A 13,888-nucleotide genomic window follows, 5' to 3' on the forward strand; every position below is an offset into this window, starting at 1 on the left:
CCCACGCCTGCAAAACGTGGGAACCCCACAGGCAACGCTGGGTGGGCACCATGTTTGTCCCGGACCAGGCGAGAGCCAAAAAGCATCCCCAAAACTCATTGCACCGTGTGCCTGTGTGCCGTATCTCCAGCTTCAACGCTTAGCAGCACCTATTTGGGATCCGGGCCCAGGGTGAACCCCTAACAGCGACGGTGCCGTGCCAGGACGCGGTGCCCACACCAGGATGTGGTGCCCACGCCGGGATGTGGTACCCACACCGTACCCTGCCCCGCCACCGGCAGCACCCTGCCATGCCATGGCATCGCCGCCAGCCCCGGCGGCTGCTGTTTCGCCGAGGCTTTGTGTTTACCATCACCTTGTTAAGGGATTATTCAGCCTGCGGTTTCCTCGCTGGTCCGATCTGTTTTTGCTCGGCAGCCGGTGGCTCGCTGCCATCCCCTAAGCTACACGCTGGGCTATATAAGCGACCTCGCCGCCTCGGCTGTGGGGAGGCTCGTGCACAGCCCAGCTCGGCAGCGGCGCCGGGGAGGTTTCGGTAAGCTGCAACTCTCTCTCTTCTTCCCAACCAGCTGCAAATCCCTTAACCCACGGCTGACAAGCCCCCACCTCAGCCCTGGACCACAGCTCGGCTGGCAGCTCCGCAGCGAGAGGACGAGACTCTCCTTAATTGGGGTTTTAATGGTTTTTGTAGGCAAGAGCAAAAAAAAAAACCCAACCCTGCTAAGTTTTTCCCCTTCGTCGCAGCTAGTGGTTATATAATTTTGCTGTGTTATTAAGGCGGCATAATTAAAAGCGTCTGTGATTGAGGGCGAGGTGGAAATTAACTGATGGGCAGGTGAAGGCGCAGAGGCTGCAGGCTGGAAAACATCAGTGGGGATGCAGTTCTCCGCGTCCCACTTCTCCCCTCCTCATCCCAGCTAATGGATTTGGGACAGGGTTATGGGGACGGCCGGAGCAGGGGGTTCGGGGAGGCATGGTGCTTTGCTCACGCAGGGCTGTTTGATCTCCCGCGGCTCCATCCCGTGCCGGCTCCCCCAGCCCCCTGCCAGAGAGGGGACATGGGCGATGCCGAACCGTCCCTGTCGCTGGGATCCGGCTGCTTGAACCGCCCCCCCTTTTCGCAGCATCGCGTGTCTTGGTAAAGAGGGACGCATCCCGTTCCAAGCCCAGCGCCGAACGAGTCGCAGACAGCTCCCAAAATAGCCGCCGAGTGGGAAACAGGCTTTCAGCCGGGATTAATTTTTCCTGGTTATTGTCTGGCTGCGAGTTCACGACCCCGCCGTAAGCCCACAAAACACCGCTCATGTGTTGCTTGTTATTTTTGCTTGACTGGGATTTGCTGAGCCATAATCAAAGTATTTCCTAGTCCCACATTCCCCGGTCTCGGATGGGATGGTTAATACTGCTTACAAATAACAGGGTGTTCTCACTGCCGGCTGGTCTTTGTAAGCCTCATGTTATGGGTAAACTGAGGCACTGAAAGGCTGAGGCAATATTCCCCCCCCGATCCCCCAAGTTTATTAATTTGGGGTGCGTAAAATAAAGTACCTGTAATTCCAGCTGGTATCGCTCGGGGTAACACCAGCTCCATGGGTACCTTCAGAAATTAAATACCCAAATGCTTGATGCTGCAGGGCTAAGGGACTCACTTAAAATCTGAAGTCGCTGAGCTGGGGAAGAGCAACACAAAGCCTCAGTCCCTCATCTATGCGTGCAGAAAAAGGAGAATATTTGGCTTCTTGCTCACATTTGCAGTGAAGACTTGGCTTGTGCACGGGATTTTCCGCTTTCAGAGGTGCTCAGGAGCCTTCACCCTACCCACGCTACTGCACTGGGATAAGATGCTATCCTTGCACGAAGCCCAGTTTGCAGGCAGAGGGACAGAGGCGTGGAGATGTCCTTGCTGATGTTGGGGGCAGAACAGGGTGCCGGGGGTCCCGTGGAGCCGCGTGGGCTGCGAGAGCATCCCTGCAGAAGTATTTAAGCTGTTAAAAGGCGCTTTAAGGAGATGTCATTACAAAGCGGCGCTCTGCAGAATAGATTTGGGCTTGCGGCTCAGATGCGACAGCAAGAAGTGGAGGGGATGTGAGTGCAGCTGCGGAGCCCCTGCTGCTCCCCCCTCAGGGGGTAAGTGGGGAGCTGCCGGGGGTGGGTGGGGGGGTGGGCAGGGGGTATAAGGGGCCCTGCGGCGTGTTTTGGACTGGTTCAGCCTGGGAGAAGCTCCCTGAAGGCGGCAGGACACTGGGTGAGCCTTGACATGGCCAGGCTTGTCTCTGCAGGTCTGGGGAAGGTGCAGGACGGCTGCAGATACTCCAAGAAGCCCCTGGTCACCTCTAGAGACAACGATGATCACCGCAAAAGGATGGATGCTCCTCCTCCTCCTCCTCCTGGGAGCCACGTCTGTTTTAGGTGAAGGTTAAATGTTTCTATTCCCGTCACCGTGCTGTCCCCTGCCCGCAGGCACGCCGGCACGAAGGCATGCCCACCAGTGGCCGCTGAGCCAGCAGACACGGGCCCGACACCAATGCCAGGCGCTGCTCTGGGTCAGCATGGCATTCACCCGGCCAAACGACTCCCAGACGAGGGCTGGTGCCCGTCCAGCCCCCGGAGCACCGGCAAAGCCCGTCTGCGAGTCAGCCAGCCTGTGGCTGACCAGGGGTGAGCCTCCCTGCCCACTGGGCGTGCTGGGACCATCCCTGCCTGCCACCCCGAGTCCCCGTGGTGTCCAGCCCGCAGCCCGGCTCCCATCCTGGCTCCCCTCTGCTCTGAGCAGACTCATCCTGGCCGGTGCCTTATCCATTGCCCGAGCATGAAACAACCCCAGCCTCGGAACGAAGCCATCGGGAGGCAGCGATGTTGCTCTTCTCCAGGAGAAGATCCTCGGGAGCAGCAGGATCTGTCGGCTGCTGGCTCTGGCGGGTCGCACATACCAAAGCGCTAAGCGATAAGCAACCTGCCCCTCTGCTCCAGTGGGTCCTGCAGAGAAAACCTCTTTGCAGGCTCTTTGGATTTGTTTTCCGAGGCTATAGAGGAATTTTGCCCTGAAGTGCTCTGGCCGGACGCCCAGGGATAAGAACAGGGAGAGTCAGTTTGTCACTGGGAAGGTGCCCAGAAGCCCTGCTGAGTCCCCAGGAGCTGGGCACGGGCAAGAGCCAGTGCTGGGCAGCTTCGGGCTTAGCTCCCCAGTTTAAATGGGACCAGACCCGGCAAGCACCCCAGGAACCAGCCATGACCACCAGCTCCCCTTGGGCACATGGGCGGCCAGCGAGTGCAAAAACCAGTCCATGTCCCATAGCAACAACCGTCCTCGTTAGGTCCAACCTCCTCCACCTCGGGTTCATTTCTCCCCGCTCAGGGAGAGGCAGGATATATTTTATATCTCCAGCTATAAAAAGATTATTTGATCTGAGGTGCTCCAACACAGAAAGCACAAAAAAGTTCTTCTTGGGCGCTAAGGGAAATAGCAAATTTGCATCGTACCTGAGCCGCAGTGATGCTGTGGGACATCTCCATCACACCCTTCACTTAGCATCTCCTGCACGTGATGCACCGCATCCCACAGGAGCTCTAATCAGCAGCTCTAACCAGCCACAACCCAAAGGGAAATCTAGGAAACTGAGCCTAAGGATGCCCAATCCCTTAATTAATTTATTATTAATCTAATTTAATCTCTCATTTATTGACCCTTAGGTCAAAGGCTTCTGAAACCAGCCCTCAGCAGGATCCAGATAGGACAGAAAACCTTCAGCCCGCTGGTAATGCTCAGCTTGGAGAGTAAGTTATTTCCCAGCTCGGGCAGCTTTCCCTCGCCGGGACAAGGGGTGTTTGCACGCGTATTATTTTTTTCAGCCTTAATTTACAACCGAACGATATTATTTGAGTAGATGAGGACATTTAGGCAGTGGAATAAATGTTAATCATCCGCGCCCTCCTGTAGGGTTTTGGCTATCGCTGACACATGCTGTTGGCTTCTCTCCTGGAAAAGTGAAGGTCAAGTGCATGACCACAGCCCCGACTCCCGCAGGAGGCACCCGCGGCCCCTCGCCGGGCTGGGAGGGCGAGGAGAGCCCGGGGATGGACAAGCACACGCTCCAACCTGCCTTTTCCCCTGCCCAGCCTGTCCCCGCGCCCGGGGCAGTTTGCGACATCATTGCTTTAGGATTTAATTCCATTGGGCATTAATTACCTGCGGAGCCCGCTCTGCTCATTAATCCCCAGGAGATACCCCAACCCCTCAAGCTTTACTGCCCAGGGCTCGGGATTTAAATTCCAGCAGGCACTGAAAGGGCTGGACGTGCTGATGCCGTAGCTGAGGGATTAGGGGACGTTCCCAGCCTTCCATCCCGCTCCCAGCAGCTCTCTTAGCTGCTGGGGAGAATCGAAGCACCGAAAACACGGGCACTCAGAGAGAGGTCCCCTCCACCTGCTGAGAGGTATTTCTAGGAAAACTACCGGGAAAATTGTTTTCCCCTCCAAGTGGATGGCACAAGGCAGTGATGCTGAGGCTGGGGCTCACAGAGCAGGGGGCGACTCCTGCTTCTTTAAGGAGAAATAAAGCAAAATCTTGAGTTTTTGACCAATACAGTTGGAAACTAAAGCGTCTGCCCTTGGCAGCAGTGAGCTGTAAACTCAGTTTTTGCTTCCAGGAGAGGGTGTGCCAGACCTGGTTGGGTTGAGCAGCCTGGCTCGGTGCAGCCGGGCCGGCGGGAGGGACTGGTGCTCGGCCAGGGAGCAGGCAAACCCTGCCCGAATCACCCCGCGCGTCCTCTGCCCGCAGGTACGAGGAGCAGCTCTCGCCGGGGAGACCCAACCTTCGCCTACACCAGACGCAGTAAGTTCCTGCCGGCCAGTGCCGTGGGGTAGCCCTGTCCCTCCCCACATCCCCTCCAGTGCTCGACACCTCAGCGTCTCCCTCGTCCTCAGCTTTCTGCTTTTTCTGCTGTCAAGGTGCTACCTAGAGCCATATAATGCCATTTTCCTCCACAGGACTCCCCTCCTCCTTTCTTAGCATCGCCGGCCCTGCATGTTAAAGCAGACGATCCCAAACAAGCTTAGGATCTTACTGAAACCCCACTTTAATCTGTTGCACATTAAATTTTTGCTCAGGGCAAGTACAGGCGGGCATTTATCCATGTGCCGCCTGGGACAGGACCACGTCCCCAAGCCCACCTCCTCCCGCATCCCCCAAATTGCTAAATAAGGTCTATGGATGCACCACTCGGGACGCTGAACTGGAGATGCCAACAGATTAAAAATTCACCCACCTAAGCCAAGCGCTCACTCCAAACCAGACATGACGCTTCCGTGGCTGCTCTCATTTAACCGGTCTTTTCCAGCCACTTGCTTTTGTAAGCCAGGGGTTTGTTTTCGACCATCACTATTCAAATAGTCCAGCCGTGTGCCTGTCTGCCTTTCTAGGAAATAACCTGACCTGGTTTATTACAGCTCGGGTGGAAGAGTAGGTGTGGGAGATGACACGGCACACGTTTCCCAGAGACCTCATTTTTAGAAACTTTAGTCACAAGCGCATCCTCGTAAACATTATTAGAACATTGTCATTGAAAAAGACACCCAAACCACAGGCTTGGCATATATCTCATCCATTCAAAGCAGCTTAAATTAATACCATCTAGTAGCCCGGTTAAAGGAATTCCTTTAAAAATCTAACCACATATTAAACTCTCAGTAAACCCTCTTTGTGTTTTACAAATCAGCGGGCCCCTAACGCGCTCAGCCTGCTCGGTAGCAACCGAGGCTTCTGTTTGCACGCAGTAAAACTGGTGCTCGCAATAGGACGCACGCTTCCCCTATAGAGAACATATGTTGAAGTACGCTTAAAGACATTCAACATGATCGTACCAACAATTTTACCCTCTTTTTTTTCTTTTTTTTCTTTAACCACATTTGAAACGCAGGCGAGCGTTGCCCCTCAGACAGCATTTAAATGACAATGTGTGTTTGATTTCCTTTAAGCCAAAGTTATTCAACACCAAGCGTGATCTGCGTGCACTTTGCTCCCCTCGAGTTTATCTTAATCATCCTGAACTCGGTAGCCTGCGGGGAATTAAGTCAGAAGCATTCAGGCGCCTTCTCGTGCTTTATTTCCCAGCTCCCTGAACATGCTTTGAGTTTGTTTAATCCAGGTGGTGCGTGATATCCAAACGCATAGTCTGAGCTATAGAGAAGCTGCTATAGAGAAGCTATAGAGAAGCTGCTATAGAGAAGCTGCTAAGAAACCAACTGCCTGTTTTCGGACAGCCATACGTGTAATGTGCATCTCAGTAACACACCACTGATGTTATTCAAGGTCCGCTGGTGCAAGATTCAAAACGGTTTTTGTCTCCGTGGTCGAAATGGAGCGAGTGCTCGGGAAAGTGCGGCCAAACGGGCGTGCAGAAGCGTACCAGATCCTGCCTAGCTGAGCGCCTCTGGGGCGTGCACTGTAACGAAGTGACGGAGGAAGGGCGGCTCTGCATTGGACATGTTTGCTCAGGTGCTCCTATAACCTCACTTACGGGCAGGGGACAATGTCCTGATCTCAGCACCGCGTAGGCGTTGTACTCCCTTCACCGCCCTTCTACCGTCTTTCTCTCCCTTGCCAGGATTTCGTGATGCCGATGCCTTCCAGAGAGGGCTGGAGAGTACTAAGGGAGCAGAGCGAGGGGAGTTTATAGGCAAATAGCAAGATGGGGGTGGGATCCAGGTATGGGGAATCATCAGGGACCCGTAAAGATCCTGGGGATATAGGAAAAATCCCGTTAATCGTGTTGTAACAGCAGCTCTCAAGGTGGAGTCAGAGATTGCAGGCAGCTGCCTCCATGCAATCTCCAGGAAAGAGAAGAGTTGGGAATATTGAATTGCTACAGCTGCTGCTAAAGGGGCTTGTAAGTCATTATATTATTCTTATAATCCCCTTTTAAACAAGTCTGAAAATAAGTCAGACAAGTCAACAAGTCAAGTCAAACAAATCTGAAAATAGTCCATGTTTTCTCCAGGAAAGTTGTTTCGGGTTTTCCTGATTTCTTCCATTTATTTCCAGCTATAGAAAAATGATCAGGTAACTGCTGTACAGGGATGCTCTGTGATTGGAAAAGGAATGACCTGAGCCCTTGCACTGGGAAGAGACAGAGATTATTATTTAGGATTAATCACTATAGGTAATGACAACGTTTCAGAATCACTGTTTGGGAGACCATTCGTTAAATCCATCAGATAATGCTCTTCTGGCAGTCTACCTATGTGTTGCCCAAGCCAGGATACCATCGAATAAGGGGAGACAGCTTTTAAGGTAGACCAAAGTCATGACTTTTGGGCATGAGTTGGTAAAAGAAACCTACAAAGTTTCAGGCATTTGGATTTGTAATTTTGCCAGGGTTGAGCTAAGAGCTCACATGCTGATCTGGATTCAAATTTCCTTGAAATTCAGCCCTTTGGGGAAGGTAAATAACAGTTCCTAGCTGTAATTATATCCACGTGGCTGCTTTCTACTAATTGTCAGGTTCAAAACAACATCATCCCTGTGTTTCTAATGCACAGCTGTTGATAATCAGTAAAAATATGTTTTGGATACAATTTATTCCTTATGCAGTATCTGCCTTATTGCATCTAAATTAAAAGCAGATGCGAGATCGTGCTGAGAGCGTTTTGGGGACTTGGGGCTGCTTTCTGACCCGTGTACCTCTCCTCCAGCCTGCAACATCACCTGCCCCATGGGCCGCGTCAACGCCGACTGCGACGCCTGCATGTGCGAGGATGCGACCCTGCACGGGAAGGTCTCCCTTGAGGACGGGTCGCCCGCTGCCGATGCCCGGGTCTACCTGCAAGCCAAGAAACTCAAGCTGTTGACAACGGCCGATAACAGGGGCATGTTTAGGATCCCCGGAGTCTGCCCCGATGGCAAAAACACCCTTAAAATAAAGAAGGCTAAATATGCGACAGCAACTGTCATCGTGCCTGAGAGCAACAGAAGAAACCTGGCGATCCAAGTGCAGCTGCAACGATCAGGTAGCCCCAAAGAGGGGGAGAACGCAGGAGGCTTTACGCAGTAACCAGAAATAAACCGTGATTTTTAGGAGGGGAAGAGTAACAAGATGGCCTTTTCCTCCTCCCGCAGGCAAACCCTACATTTTCAGGAGCCCCGAGGACAAAGCGAGGAGAGTGGGACAGAGCGTGTCGCTCTGCTGCGACGCCCTCGGGAGCCCGGCCCCCGACCGCTACCTCTGGTAAGGAACTCGAGTTTGATCAGACAGAAGTCTTGCCTGTCCCACAGATTCAATTTATAATTCCTTACCATCTCCATAAAGGTGGTTTTCTAGCTATAAAACAGCTAAATACGCAGAGAACTGGTTGCTGGAAATGATGGTTTCCTCGAGATGTGCAGAGCTGGCATTTCTCGCAGGTTCGGTAATGTCATCTGCAGAGGAACTTACTGGGAAAAAATACAAGTAAGAGTTTGAAAAACCTCAGCAGGCACGGCTGGCAGCTCTGCCTGCCGTCCAGCCGCCCGGCAGCCACATCTCAGTACTGCCAGGGGAAGGGGAATAACTTTTATGTGATGCCACCTAGCCAGACTACACATGGGGAAACTGAGGCAAGAGGTCTGGCAAGATCTACACAGCAGGATGCAGGATTAGGCCATCGCTCTGCCCCGGCCAGGCGGTCAGTCTCTGTCCCCTTAACTGCCTGTTCCTGGCAGGTACCACAACGGCTCACTGCTGGATCCCTCCTTATACAAATATAAAAACAACCTGATTCTGAAGAACTTGAACAGAGAGCAGTCAGGAGAGTATTTCTGCAAGGCCAGCAGCACCAGGGGGTCGGCGAAGTCCCAGTCTGCCAAGCTTGCCGTCATAGGTAAGAGAAAACGTGCACGATGCTCTCCAAGCAGCTGGGGAGGCGGCGGGGTGCAGAAACCAGAAATTGTGATACAAGTGGGAAAGAAAAGTCACAGGAGAGATCTCGGGGGTTTATTTTATGCATCCGTTAGCAGATAAGCTTGCGTGAGCTGGTTATGAACCAGATGCTCTCTACAAACTGGAGCTCTGGATTGCAGGTGACCTGCCAAGCTCAGTCTGCTGGCTTCAGCAGATTTCCCACTGTACTTGCTGCCTGACACATGAATATTTCTGTTTGGGGGTTTTTTTGTTGTTTTAAACCTGGGACACATTTTGGTCTGTCCATAGGCAAAAAGCCAGGCAGCTGCAGAACATCTAGCTGAGGCTGGGCTGGATGGCAGTGGTGGGTAAGCAGGAGCTGGGACGGTCCTGCAAACAGCACTGCTCTTAATCAGGTACCTAAAGCTGAAGCTGAGCACCTGCTTCACCCAAACGGAGGCCAGATGAGTTCAGCTAACCAAAATCCTGCAAAACATCTGTTTCATGGCTGCGAAAACCTCACTGTTATTGGAAGCAATGTTTAGCTCTGAGGGTTTCAGACCACATAGCGATGACTGTACAATTATTTCATGCTGCTCATTAAGAAATCCTATTCAACAGGAAGACAAGAGGCAGCCTGCAACTCCCAACCCCAAAGCCACCTCATCCGACTTCCACATGACTGCTTCCAAAAAGCAACCGACTCCTTCTACTACGACGTGGGCAAGTGCCCAGCGAAGACCTGTGCTGGGAAGCTGGATAAGGGGCTCCGGTGTAAGGACAACGTTGTCTACTGCTGTGGGGTGTCCAAGATGGAAACCAGAGACATCTCCTGCAACGGGTACACGCTCCCCACTAAAGTCGTCATAGAATGTGGCTGCAAAAAATGCACCGAGACCAAAATAACGGTTCGAGGCAGAGCCACCGCAGCAGATAACGGTGAGCCACTGAGGTTTGGCCACATCTACATGGGGAACAAGAGAGTGAGCATGACTGGCTACAAGGGAACCTTCTCCATCCACGTCCCAGCAGACACAGAGAGACTGGTTCTGACTTTCGTCGATCGGCTGCAGAAGTTTGTGAACACAACAAAAGTTCTGCCCTTCAAGGAAAATGGAGGTGCTGTCTTTCATGAGATCAAGCTACTACGAAAGAAAGCCCCTGTTACGCTGGAATCCACTGAAACCAACGTGATTTCCTTGGGAGAAATGGAAGATGATGATCCCATCGCCGAATTAGAAATCCCTCCCGATGCATTTTATAGGAAAAACGGAGAAGCCTACAGAGGCAAAGTGAAAGCCAGTGTGACATTTCTGGACCCAAGAAACATCTCAACAGCCCCTGTGACACAAAGTGACCTGAACTTTGTAGACGAGGAAGGAGACGTATTCCCGCTCCGTACGTACGGCATGTTTTCTGTGGACTTCACTGACGAACAGGGCACCGAGTCTCTTAATGCAGAGGACGTGAAAGTTCATTTGGATGCTTCTCAGGTCAAGATGCCAGAGCACCTGCAAGAGATGAAGCTTTGGTCGCTGAACCCAGAGACAGGATTATGGGAGGAAGAAGGGGACTTCAACCTTGAGAAAAGCAGACGGCACAAAAGGGAGGAGAGAACCTTTTTGGTTGGGAACATGGAGATCAAAGAAAGGCGGCTTTTTAACCTGGATGTCCCAGAGAGCAGACGGTGCTACGTCAAAGTCCGGGCATACAGAAGCGAGAGATTTCTGCAAAGCGAGCAGATCCAAGGGGTTGTGATTTCTGTTATAAACATGGAGCCAGAACCGGGTTTCTCCTCCAACCCCAGAGCATGGGGCCGTTTTGACAGTGTGGTCACTGGTCCCAACGGTGCCTGCGTGCCCGCCTTCTGTGATGAGCAAAACCCTGAGGCCTACACAGCTTATATCTTGGCAAGCATGGGGGGCGAAGAGCTCGAAGCTGTGTCCTCTGCTCCCAAACTCAACCCTAACGCTATTGGGGTCCCACAGCCGTACCTCAACAAGCTCAACTACAGGAGAACAGACCACGAGGACTCGAGCACTAAGAAAACAGCATTCAGCATTAACATGGCCAAGCCAAGCCCTAATTCCCCAGAAGAGAACAACGGCCCTATTTATGCCTACGAAAACCTAAGAGAATGCGAGGAAGCTCCACACAACGCTGCTCACTTCAGGTTTTACAGGATAGAGGGAGACCAGTACGACTACAACACCGTTCCCTTCAGTGAAGATGACCTCATGAGCTGGACCGATGACTACCTGGCATGGTGGCCCAAGCCCATGGAATTTAGGGCCTGCTACATTAAAGTAAAAATAAACGGACCCCAAGAGGTGAACGTAAGGTCTCGTAACATGGGTGGGACACACCCGCGTACCATTGGCAAGCTCTACGGCATCAGGGATGTCCGCAGCATTCGTGACTCCCAGCAGCCGGACGTGTCGGCAGCCTGCCTGGAGTTCAAGTGCAGCGGCATGCTCTTCGACCAAGACCGCGTGGACCGCACGCTTGTGAAAGTGGTCCCACAAGGCAGCTGCCGCCGAGACAGCGTCAACAGCATGCTCCATGAGTACCTGGTGAACCACCTCCCCATGGCTACAAACAACGACTCCAGCGAGTACACAATGCTGGCTCCTCTCGACCCGCTGGGACACAACTACGGCATCTACACCGTCACTGACCAAGACCCGAGGATCGCTAAGGAAATCGCCCTGGGCAGGTGTTTCGATGGCACGTCTGATGGCACCTCCAGAACTATGAAGAGCAACATCGGCGTCGGGTTGACTTTCACCTGTTCGGAGAGGAGCGCAGCAGAGCAAAGCATCTTCCAGTCTCAGAGGAACTCGGGCCAGCAGTCCATACTGCTTCTGCCAGGGGAGAGCCCCGCGTACCGAAGGCAGCCGGCAAGCCGCCAAACCACCCAAGGCAGGATCCCGATGAGACGTCAACGTTCTCCCACATACTAGAGCTGTACAGGAGCCTTGGTAAAGTCGCTCGCACTTGATTAAATGTAATTCGAAAGTAACATCTGCCTGCTAATAACCTAATTCAAAGCTGGTAGGTGTCATTATTTTTGAGACATAATTAAGGTGCACTTTTTGGGGTTTTTTTTGCACCAGAAAGGAAAGACATAAGGCAAAAATTGGGGGCCAGTAGTGGTAGTCAGTTCGTGTCTTATTAAATGCATCCATAAAAATCTTCTTTCTGCCTGACATTAAACAGCTTCACATGATAGCCTAAAGGAAAGACTAAACACATAATTCAGTTAAGTCATGTACATAAAACATTCTTCTGTTCTGCATCTGCAGACTTTGCCAGCCCAAGTACCTGTACAGTAGTTGGTAACGTGAAAAGGAATAAACTGATTTCCTCATACTGAATTCAACTGCAAGGTTTTGTACTTGAAATGTAAGTATTTTATTTATTTCTAGCTTGTTTTAGAATGACTGCATTCAAGCTAAACTACCGGCAGCTGCATTTCTAAAAACTCACATGCTTGATAGCACAGAGAAGCCATGTGGATTTGTAGGCTCCACATGGATAAAACTACAGTTTTCTCTTGCTTCTTGCATTATTTGACAAGAAAATCCATGCTGTATGATAGGGTAGCTTAATAAAAAGAAGTCATTTTGTAACTTCGACAATGCTGTGTTGCTTTTGTGTTTGACGTGCCCAAGTAAACCATGTGCAGAGCTGACCAAACAACCTGCAAAATTTCACCTTTCGGTTCACAAACATGTCACAGCTTTATCAATGTGAGACCGACCCTGTGTATGGGTGAGGGGTTTGGTGGGCAGCTGGTGCTCCCCCAGGACCAGGGCTTGGCCATGGCACGCTGCGGTCAGGGAACCTGTCCCCAGCTCGAGACGTGAGAGGCAGCAACAGTGCTGGGAGAAGCAGAGCAGCAGGTCAGGGCAAGGAGAGAGCAGCAGGGCTCCCGGAGTGGGACAAGATGGGGGGAAAAGAGGAATGGGAACCCGTGCTTTAAGAATGATAGGGAACCAGGCGATGTAGAGCAAGGCTGGGAGGTGCAGAGGCAGGGAGGAGACAGGCTTCCCTCCACATTCAGCAGCAGCGAGCAGACGCTGCTGGGCAAGAAGCTGCTCTTAGCTGAAGGTACAGATGGCCACAGAAGGGGTCAGACAGACAGTGATCCATCTCCCAGTGACCTATTAAGTTGCCCTATCAAGCCTCGCTACTTCTAGCATGGAATCAAGGACCTCACCAGCACAGAAGACATCCTATGTTTACACCCAAACACACTGCTGGCAATACATTTTTGGGGTGCAGGCAAGCCAGCAAGCCTCCAATGCCGAAATTTCCACCGAGAGATCACAAAAAGGTGGGCAGTGCTACTGGATGAAAACTGGAATTCAAACCCATGCTCAAGTGTGGATTTCCCTCTACTACCCGATCCCCTCCTGTGGGTACGAAGCCAGTTCTGGGTCTATGTTGTCTTACCTACAGCCCATTAAGGGCACGGGGAATCTTTCAACAGCCTTTAGCAAGCTTCAGAACAGGTTCTCAGGTCTGACATGGGGCATCCCAGGCATTAAACACAGAGCTGGTCAGGACTGAGTGCTGGTGCAGCCTGAATTATGCTTCAAAAGGTAAAAAAACCCACCTTAATAATCCATGTTTTTATGTAAATTGACAGTTATCAGAGAGAAGCAGAAAAGGAAGAGCTGCGGAATACTCTGGCACATCCTCTTCATACCAATGAATTCAGACTCTGTGTGTTTTCTTTTGTGTCTAGTCTGCTGCAAGGGCTTGGCATGAGCTGGGGCCAAGGCAGCCAGTGGGGAGCATTAGCTCGGACCTTCCCACAGAGCTCTTGGCTTGCGCTGCAGACTCGCAGAGAAATGTCTCTTCCCTCTGCTCCCCTCCTCTGCTGCAGACAGGCAGCCAAATCCTGAACTTAGTTTCATCACTTCGAGGGTGAAGTAACACAAATGACTTCTACAGACCAACCCAGGAGATACATGGATGAAAGCAGGCTGGGGATCTCGTCCCTGTGC

The 13,888-nt window shown here is 51.9% G+C and overlaps 1 protein-coding gene across 3 annotated transcripts; it reads left to right on the forward strand.

The window, feature by feature from the left end:
* The first annotated feature begins 466 nt into the window (after positions 1–466).
* Positions 467–12,470, forward strand: CILP (cartilage intermediate layer protein). Of its 3 annotated transcripts, XM_072871288.1 has the most exons (10): positions 467–535; positions 2,280–2,409; positions 3,691–3,774; positions 4,778–4,831; positions 6,308–6,493; positions 7,690–8,004; positions 8,114–8,222; positions 8,696–8,853; positions 9,495–11,854; positions 12,179–12,470. In XM_072871288.1, exons 2-9 carry the CDS (start codon positions 2,346–2,348, stop codon positions 11,834–11,836), a joined length of 3,312 nt encoding a protein of 1,103 aa, XP_072727389.1. In that variant the 5' UTR covers positions 467–535; positions 2,280–2,345; the 3' UTR covers positions 11,837–11,854; positions 12,179–12,470. The 3 variants fall into 3 exon arrangements, with proteins under 3 accessions (XP_072727389.1, XP_072727387.1, XP_072727388.1); XM_072871286.1 differs by having other exon boundaries at positions 9,495–12,470; XM_072871287.1 differs by lacking the exon at positions 467–535 and adding an exon at positions 1,930–2,127 and having other exon boundaries at positions 9,495–12,470.
* The last annotated feature ends 1,418 nt before the right edge of the window (positions 12,471–13,888 follow it).

This window comes from Ciconia boyciana, chromosome 8 (assembly GCF_034638445.1).
Source record: "Ciconia boyciana chromosome 8, ASM3463844v1, whole genome shotgun sequence".
NCBI lineage: Eukaryota > Metazoa > Chordata > Aves > Ciconiiformes > Ciconiidae > Ciconia > Ciconia boyciana.

Coding starts and splice junctions, on each gene's coding strand:
- CILP (XM_072871286.1), top strand. CDS start 2,346: ATGATCACCGCAAAAGGATGGATGCTCCTCCTCCTCCTCCTCCTGGGA. Junction 3,775..4,777: donor GGTAATGCTCAGCTTGGAGA/GTAAGTTATTTC, acceptor CTCTGCCCGCAG/GTACGAGGAGCAGCTCTCGC. Junction 8,005..8,113: donor AGTGCAGCTGCAACGATCAG/GTAGCCCCAAAG, acceptor CTCCTCCCGCAG/GCAAACCCTACATTTTCAGG.